The sequence below is a fragment of the Urtica dioica genome, chromosome 12 (genome assembly GCF_054948205.1).
Source record: "Urtica dioica subsp. dioica isolate 48M chromosome 12, U.dioica_male_clone48M_v1_H2, whole genome shotgun sequence".
NCBI lineage: Eukaryota > Viridiplantae > Streptophyta > Magnoliopsida > Rosales > Urticaceae > Urtica > Urtica dioica.
Genome location: NC_142767.1, coordinates 5,763,271 through 5,772,397, shown reverse-complemented (window position 1 = coordinate 5,772,397; position 9,127 = coordinate 5,763,271). Strand labels below are relative to the sequence as shown.

Genomic DNA, 9,127 nt, shown 5'->3' with positions numbered 1-9,127 from the left:
CGTTGCCGTTTCAAGCCTCGATTTACGGAAAATCGTCATGTCGATGGAAAACCGAACGGAAAAATTGTGGAAAAAGGCAAGTGAAATGCCGTTTTGTAATGCCGTTTTCAATGGAAAACCGACGTGTCGACGGAAAACCGAACGGAAATAATGTGGCGAAAGTTACAGACACATAAATATATATATATATATATATATATATATATATATATATATATATATATATTTTAAATGTAGTTCAAATTTAAAACCGTAATATATAAACTTTTGTAAACGCTAGATTTGTGAATTTGAATAAGATAGACGAGTTTTATTTCAAATACGTCCTTAAATTTTAAATATCTTGGAAAATAATAATATTTAAGGTCAACGAAATTTCGGAATAAGAATATTCGAGTAAACTCGATATTATTTTATATATACTCGGAGATTTAAAAATCTCAAGAGTGGAAATAAATTCCGAGATCCCTTAAATATATTCAAGATAACGGGAAATAATAATAATTTTCTCAGTTATTTTTCAAGATTATTTTTAATTAATTAAGGACAGGATTGTGAGATTTTATTTTAAAAGGACTTATGTGCAACATTTTGAAGGACGAGATTGAAAGGAAAAGATGAAAAGAGGTCGTTTTGGGAGGGTGCCAAGTGGCAATTTTTTCTCTCTTCTCTCTCTCTCTCTCTTGGCGCCACCTCACTTTCTCTTTCTCTTTCTTCTTTTTCTTTCTCCCTTCTCCTCTCTCTCTCTTGGCGCCACCTCACTTTCTCTTTCTCTTTCTTTCTTCTTCTCTCCTTCTCTTCTCCGCGCGCGCACATCTACAGACACAAAGGAAAAAAAAATTCGAGCTCAAATCCTCACACCCACCAAACTTCACCATCACCGCCACCTTCTCTCTCTCTTCTTCTCCCTTTCTCCTTTTCGCGCGCCATCACCAAGTGATCTCCCTCTACCGTGCGCTCCGACAGAGACGAACAGCCACCGCCGTGAGCACGACGAGAAGCCGGACCAAGGAGTAACCGCCGGAAAAAGGACGAGGAAGCACCGGGAACGAGAAATTTCATGAATTGAGGTGAGGAATCCTTTTTCTCGGATTGGATTTCGAAGTTAGGGTTTATGCTCATTTTTGGGGGTTTTGGATTCTGTGATGGAAACGACATGTCGTTTCGTCGATTTTCCACCGAAAAAAACGATGAAACGAGGTTCACGCATGTCGTCGGCCGCTGTCTCTCCGGCAACGACTTTCGGGCCGACTTTTCAGGAATTTCGGCAACATTTTATTCCTTGGTTTTAAGTGCCGACTTTGGAATGCAAATAATCGAATTTGGGAAAATGTCCGTTGTGTTTTAAATATTTTAACATACATATATATGAATTCATGGGGAAAAACCATACGATATACGATATACAGGACCTAGAGAGTATTAAAATACATCGATAATATCCATTGTTACTACGGTTTCTATGTGGCTTATAATATTATATCGACAAAGTTTAGTAAGATGTCCTAAATATGTTTTGCAAATTGTACAACGCTGCCATCAAATCTTATTTCCATCTTTCATAAAAGAAATTGTTTATGAGCGCGCAAAATATGCATCAGGGCTATTCGTAGAAGTGATATATTTTGAGTTTTATACGAGATGTAACCCCTATGTCACATAACGGCAAGCCCCCTAAAAAAGAAGTGTATAAAAATTAACATTGAATGTATTTCAAGATAAATTAAGAATTAAACGATTTGAGCAAATAATATTACTACGGTTCAAGAAAAAGTAATATTTTCTACTCGGCCTCTACAGTGGAAGTGTATTGAATCAAGAGCCGACAATAAGCGTCTTTATTATGGAGGATTTATTTTGGCTCCACTTATGAGAGGACAAGCAGATATAATAGGCATTGCAATACGAAGAGCTTTGCTTGGAGAAATAGAAGGTACATGTATTACATGAGCAAAATCTGAAAATAGTTTTCAAGGGGCTCGCTCAAGACTTTCCCGGACTATTATTCAACAGAAAATAAGAACTTTGGTTTCGGCTCATCAAGAGTAGGCAAAAGAGAAATTTTCGTCGTTTGTAGATTACTCGGATAAATGCAATAATTTGAACCAATAGACTATACTATAGTTATACACAATCTGTATAAGGGACGCTTGCCTCTTAATCGTAAAATACTTACAAAGATAGATCCATTAGATTCAACGTCAACTATGCTCCAACCTCGGATTGTTGGTGAGGAACATTATGAAACTGTGCAAAGAGTTAAACAAACTTTACAACTTTACAAAGAACTTCAAGATATTGTAGCTATCCTTGGGTTGGACGAATTATCTGAAGAAGATCGCTTAACCGTAGTAAGAGCACAAAAAATTGAGCGTTTCCTATCACAACTTTTTTTTTTTTGGTAGCAGAGAGTATCTTCTATACGTGTTGCATGGAAACCCTAAATATTCATCTGACTGGTCAACTACTATAAAGATACTCTGCCCGTAGTGGTTCTTATATTACGTATTGTTTTGGTTTCGAGTGTGAAGGCTCGCGAGTCAAACCAAGGTGTGGGAGGTATACGTCTGACCGAATTCGTGAATGGTTGGGTAGAGTCATCGCGAGTGAGCAAATTTCCGAAGGCAGGTGTTCGTACTCTTCCGGTCTTGAATGTATGTTTTATCATTAGCCGGCCTAATACATATTGAGGCCTTAGGCGAGAACACAAAATTAAGCCTTCTTAAAAAATAGTATCAAAGAAACGATGATACATTTAAAAAAGAATTTGTTATCTTCATATATAATTGTTATTAAAGTCAAAGAATTATAATTCTCTTAATTAATAAATATTTTTTGTCTTTTTGTTCTCACGGCTCATAAAAAAAATAAAAACACACAAATAAAAAGATATAATTTAGGGTTATTAAGTTATATAGCCACCCGGTTATAGTTAATTGAAAAATAGCCCACCTTTCGTTAATTTCTTGTAAATAGCCAAGTTAACTTATTAACATATTAGTAAAAGACTTATTTAATACAGTCAAACATGTAAAAAAAGGTAGTTAATAAGCTACCACGTATGCAAATTGACTATTTACAAAGTATTTACCAAATGTTGGCTAATTTACAATTTCTATAGTTTAAGTGGCTTACGTAGCCAATTTTTTGTATAATTTAACTAACCACAACTCTCTAAGAAAAAAAACCCAAAAAATTAAACTTTTAAGAAAATAAAATATAAAGCCTGATTTTTCTTTTTGGTTCTCGAAAGTTGTAGAAAATCACAGCTCTCTTACTTTTGCAAGCTTTTGGAAAATTTCAATCCCCTACTTTTATTTTTATTTTTTTTCTTCAGTGGCACACACAAGCTTACCCAAAAAAAATGTGACCTATGAGATATGATATTTATTTGACATTGTCACTTCAAAGTTGGGCTTTTGTATTTCATGTAAACAAAGGTTTATTATTAGTATACGCAAGATAGTCATCGTAGACACTACTACGGGAGTGATTTGCACAAAAGTCATTTCTTATAGACAAAATTACAGCTATGTCACCTCCAAATAACGTGTTGCAAATAAGTCACTTTTACCTATTATTGGACTAAAATACCCTTACTTAAAACAACCAAAAAATCGTTCTACGAAACACTCTCGCGCGAAGAAGAACAGCGAAGATTCTCCTTCCAAAATCTGAAGTCGAGCGTTCTGAATCGAAATCGCCGTTCGAAATCGAAGGTCCAGGTCGAACGGCGAAGATTTTCCGGTCCAAAAACGTGTTCTCCGCTTCCTATTCTTCACTGGGCGTTCGAAATTGAAGGTCAATGTAGAACGGCGAAGAATCTCTGGCCAAAATCCGTGTTCTCGGCTCCTCGTCTTCGCTCGCCGATCGAAATCGAAGGATGAACTAGACTCATGTGAAAATTCGAAGTCTCTCCTCGAATACTTTCACTGCCAAGCCAAATTTTTCAGGTTCGAATATTGATTACTTGTTTCTGGAAACTGAATTTGAAAATTAGGTTTTTGTTCTGCTATATGATTCAATATTTTAGAATGAAAAAAAATGAAGATTCGTAGGTTTTGCTTTTCAACTAAAAAAATTGTAATTATTCCGGTGATTTTTCTCAGCAATTCCTTTTTCTTCTTTCACAGTGATTGTTCAGACGATTTTCCTCAGCAATTCTTCGTCATCAACATTGGTCACAGGTATTGCCTACTTGAATTTCATTATTTTTACATACAAACGTATTTACAGTAAGAATAACATTATTAGTCTCATAGTGAAAATAAAGTAGATTCACAGTACAAAGTTCAATAGATTCAAAGTAAACTCATAGTGAATTTTGGGTATCACATTGCACTAAAACGAAGTTTACAATTGTATGATATCACAATGATTGATTCATTCAGCATCACAAATGAATTGTATTCTTAGTATATTCAGGGTAGATTGAAAATGACGCATTTCCAAATAAAATGTAGACTTGCATACTGAAAAATTTTCAATTCATCATATACACGGCTAAAAGTAAACTCACATAACAAATTACAGATAGTGTATAATCACAGTTAGTGTAGTGTATTAACACAGATAAAAAATTATTACACTTAAAAGAAATTTGATGATGTATAATATATGTATATTTGCAGGGTTAATTTTGACAATGGAAAAGATCCCAATTGTTGTAAAATATGGTGGAATTTGGGATGCTGATTGCATATACATCAACAACAATGCAAAGATGGTGCTACTGAGTCAAGGCATGAGTTACACTGAGCTCATTACGAAATTATCCAAGGAAGTTTTCAATGACAACAATGGTGAATTAATAGTATCATTTAACACAGAGCATAAAGGTTTAAGAGGAATGATGATTGAAAATGACGACAATCTTGAAGTCTTGATGTACCTTCTGAAAAACGATGCACAGTACAAGAATTGTGCTTTAATCGTGGAAAACAATACATCAAATGAAGACAAAGCTGAAACAAAGAGAAAGGAAAGAGATGAGAGTCCTAAAATGGAAGAAGATGAAGTTTCAAAAAAAGGAGAAGCGGAATCTCCATTTCTAGTAATTCCAGAAAACAATATTGAAGACTTGGAAGAAGATATGATATTTCGTACTAAAAAGGAGATGATTGACAGACTCTCTATGATGGCAATGAAATACCACTTTGAGTACAATACTACTAGATCAAACAAGATTGCATACAATGCAAGGTATGTATCACTCAACTCAAGTTATAAGTTTTGGTTTACTGATGAACATAATTTAATATATATGTCTAATTTATTATAAAAATAAAAAACTAATAATGATGAAACTTATATTTCAATACAGATGTGAAGATAAGAACTGCAAGTGGTATATTAGGGCAAGAAACATTGGGAATACTGAAAAGTTCAGGATAATTGGATATGAAAAGAACCATACATGTTCAGCAGATTTCAAGAAATCAGATAACAAGCACGCAACAGTGGAGTTAATTGGAGATATAATCAAGGGAACTTTAAAGGATCCAACGATTAAATTCAGGCCAATAGATATTATGAATCACATGAAGATGCAATACGGAATCACCATTGATTATTTTAAAGCGTGGAGGGCCAAAGATCATGCAGTTAGAAGTGTTAGAGGTACAATTGAGGAAAACTACACAAAACTGCCATCCTACTGGCACATGTTGGTCAAAACAAATCCCGGAACAGTTGCATATTATGAAAAGGACAATGATAACAGGTACTGTATTTTTATATATTGTTTAAATTACGTATAGTAGCGCTTGTTATATAATTTTTGTGATTAAGAATTTTACATTTGTACAATTGTAAGATACTTATGAAATTTATACAGTAAATTATATATTTGAACACTAATACATAAAATTTGAATTAATCTCTGTTTGAACAGGTTTAAGTACATGTTTTTCGCATTAAGTGCTTCAATTGAAGGTTGGAGACATTGCAGACCAATAATAGTAGTCGATGGGACTTTCTTGACTACACAATGTGGAGGCACTTTATATACCGCATGTGCAAAAGATGGAAACAATCAAGTTTTCCCTTTAGCATTTGGAATAGGGGACTCGGAGAATGACGATTCATATTGCTGGTTTTTTGATAAAATCAAGCATACTTTTCATCACAGGGAACAGTTGGTAATAGTATCCGACAGGCACAAAAGCATAGAGAATGCCATAAGAATAATATTTCCGGAGGCAGAACATGGAATTTGCTCGTACCATTTGAAGCAGAATTTGAAGATGAGGTTCAGAAGTGCTGGTCTTATGGAGGCTTATAAAGTAGCTGTTTACACCTACTCTAGAGATGAATTTGAACAGTCTATGGCAGAGATAAATGCAATTGATCACATAATGTTCAAGTATCTAAGAGAAGCAGACCCAAGAAAGTGGGCTCGATGCTACTATCCAAGAGGTCGTTACAACATCCAAACCAGCAACTTAGTAGAGTCAATGAACAATAGAGTAAAGCATTTAAAGCGTCTGCCGATCATACAACTTCTCGAAGAATTAAGATCAATCTTGCAGCAATGGTTTTCAGAGAGAAGTTTGATCGCAGCTTCAACTATGACATCATTGTGTAACTGGGCTAATCATGAATTGAAGAAAAAACAGGACTGGGCACTTCGCATGCAGGTAATTTTCAAAAAACATAATAAGTAGACTTACACTTAAAAATTTATACAATCGGAGTATATTTTATATATTTAATTATTTTTTTATTTATAACATACAGGTTTCGCCTATATCAAGCCTGAAATTTCAAGTCAAATCCATAGAGCATCAATATTTGGTAGATTTGAACCTACTGGAATGTAGCTGTGGAGAGTTCCAAACGCAGGGTATTCCATGCACACATGCGTTGGCAGCAATCGACAATGCCAATCTCATGGTGTCAAGATATGTTTCACATTGGTACAGCAGAGAAACACAAAGGTCAACATACGAAGGAATAGTGAATCCAGTTGGAGATGAAAAAGATTGGGAAGTGCCAACAGAAATTAAATTAGAAGTGACGCAACCACCAATCTATAAAAACCAGCCAGGAAGAAGAAAACAGAGAGAATACCATCAGCAATGGAGAAAAATTTTCGGGCAAGGATGACTTGTGGAAATTGTGGAGAAAAAGGACACAACAAGGCAAGTTGCAAGAATGCTCCAACTTTCAGCAAAAAGAGTAAAGAAAATTGACAAAAGAACATTTGATTTTGTAATAACAGATATGATTATGTATTTTTTGGTGAATTCTAATTTGAGAACTAATTTCTTTAAATTGGGAATGACTGAATTCTCAAGTTTTTGGTGAATTATCAAGTTTATAAGTACTCATTTCTCTTAATTTTTTTTTTTTGAACAATTTGGTGGACTATAGCTGAATGTTGAATATATATATATTTTGCATTAAAAGTGTTATGCTAGGAGTTCTGGGTAGATTTTGGACATCTCTCTCTCTCTCTCTACATCTATACGATTAAAGTAGACACAATGGTAATTTTTCATACACAAAGTAGACACATAGTAGACTAAAATTATTTAAACAACAAAAAGTAGACTCAAGTAACAAATTTCAAACAGTTTGAAGTGGATTAACAACACAAAATATATATATTTTAAACTAATAGATATGAATGCACATCAAGCATCCAGAGAAAGTAGACTCAATGTATTATTTTCATAACCAAAGTAGAATCACGTGTCAAACTACATAAAAATTCATGAGACTAATGTAGATTTATTTAAACAACAAAAAGTAGATTCAAGGAACAAATTTCAAACAGTTTGAAGTGGATTAACAACACAAAATATATATATTTTAAACTAATAGATACGAATGCACATCAAGCATCCAGAGAAAGTAGACTCAATGTAATATTTTCATCACCAAAGTAGACTCACGTGTCAAACTACACAAAAATTCATAAGGGACTAATGTAGATTTATTTAAACTGGAGGAAAAAATTTCAAACAGTTTGAAGCGAACTAAGAACACAAAATATATATATATATATATATATATATATATATATATTTTGCATTAAAAGTGTTATGCTAGGAGTTCTGTCTAGATTTTGGACATCTCTCTCTCTCTCTCTCTCTCTCTCTCTCTCTCTCTCTCTACATCTATATGATTAAAGTAGATACAATGGTAATTTTTCATAACCAAAGTAGACACATAGTAGACTAATATTATTTAAACAACAAAAAGTAGACTCAAGGAACAAATTTCAAACAGTCTGAAGTGGATTAACAACACAAAATATATATATTTTAAACTAATAGATACGAATGCACATCGAGCATCCAGAAAAAGTAGACTCAATGTAATATTTGCATCAAAGTCACAAATTCGGCTCCAAATTGCAAATGAGTCATGACGAAAAAAGGTGTTGCATAGATGTCACTTTGATAAAAAAAAAAAAACCAAAATACCCTTACGCAGATTTCAAAGTAGACTTGCAGTCAAATATTTCGAAAAAAATAGACTCACAGAAGTAATTACAAAGAGTAGACTCGCAGTCAAATATTTCGAAAAAAATAGACTCACAGAACAAATTACAAAAATGTCTTGTGCGCGTGTGCGAGTGCGGTGTGAGTCAATACTTGCAAATTTTTAAAAAAAAATCATATAATTTTGGACCAAAAATATATAAAATGCTAAATTTTTTAAGATGAAATTTGTAATTTATAAAAGTTCAGGAGGGGCATGCTTTAAATAGCTCCGCATCTAATATATGTGTATATATATATGGTCATCTTGTTCGCCAATTTTTAATTATCCCTTGCAACTAAATTTAAAAATTATGAACACGAATTTTGTGCTTCACTGCATAAAATTTCTTGAATTTGCGTGGACTGAGATCACGGTGGGCTATACATGTTCTTGTGGGGTTACAGTTATACCTATGTCTATTTATACAGTTGAAAATTGAAATTGATGCAATATGATCTGGGCTCAGAAATTAAATGTGTGCTTCTTGGGGAAAAAATTTCAAACAGTTTTAAGCGAACTAAGAACACAAAATATATATATATATATATATATATATTTTGCATTAAAAGTGTTATGCTAGGAGTTCTGTCTAGATTTTGGACATCTCTCTCTCTCTCTCTCTACATCTATATGA

At 33.5% G+C, this 9,127-nt stretch overlaps 1 protein-coding gene across 1 annotated transcript; it reads left to right on the top strand.

The window, feature by feature from the left end:
* The first annotated feature begins 4,849 nt into the window (after positions 1 to 4,849).
* Positions 4,850 to 7,128, top strand: LOC149378770 (uncharacterized). The gene is made up of 4 exons (XM_089603852.1): positions 4,850 to 5,202; positions 5,324 to 5,722; positions 5,894 to 6,638; positions 6,739 to 7,128. The coding sequence occupies exons 1-4, from the start codon at positions 4,850 to 4,852 to the stop codon at positions 7,105 to 7,107; spliced, it is 1,866 nt and encodes a 621-aa protein (XP_089459978.1). The 3' UTR covers positions 7,108 to 7,128.
* Positions 7,129 to 9,127: the final 1,999 nt, after the last annotated feature.

Excerpts from the sequence above, each read along its gene's own strand:
- LOC149378770 (XM_089603852.1), top strand. The coding sequence starts at position 4,850 with ATGATGATTGAAAATGACGACAATCTTGAAGTCTTGATGTACCTTCTG. Across the intron at positions 5,723-5,893 it reads GAAAAGGACAATGATAACAG|GTTTAAGTACATGTTTTTCG; the intron begins GTACTGTATTTT and ends CTGTTTGAACAG. Across the intron at positions 6,639-6,738 it reads ACTGGGCACTTCGCATGCAG|GTTTCGCCTATATCAAGCCT; the intron begins GTAATTTTCAAA and ends TATAACATACAG.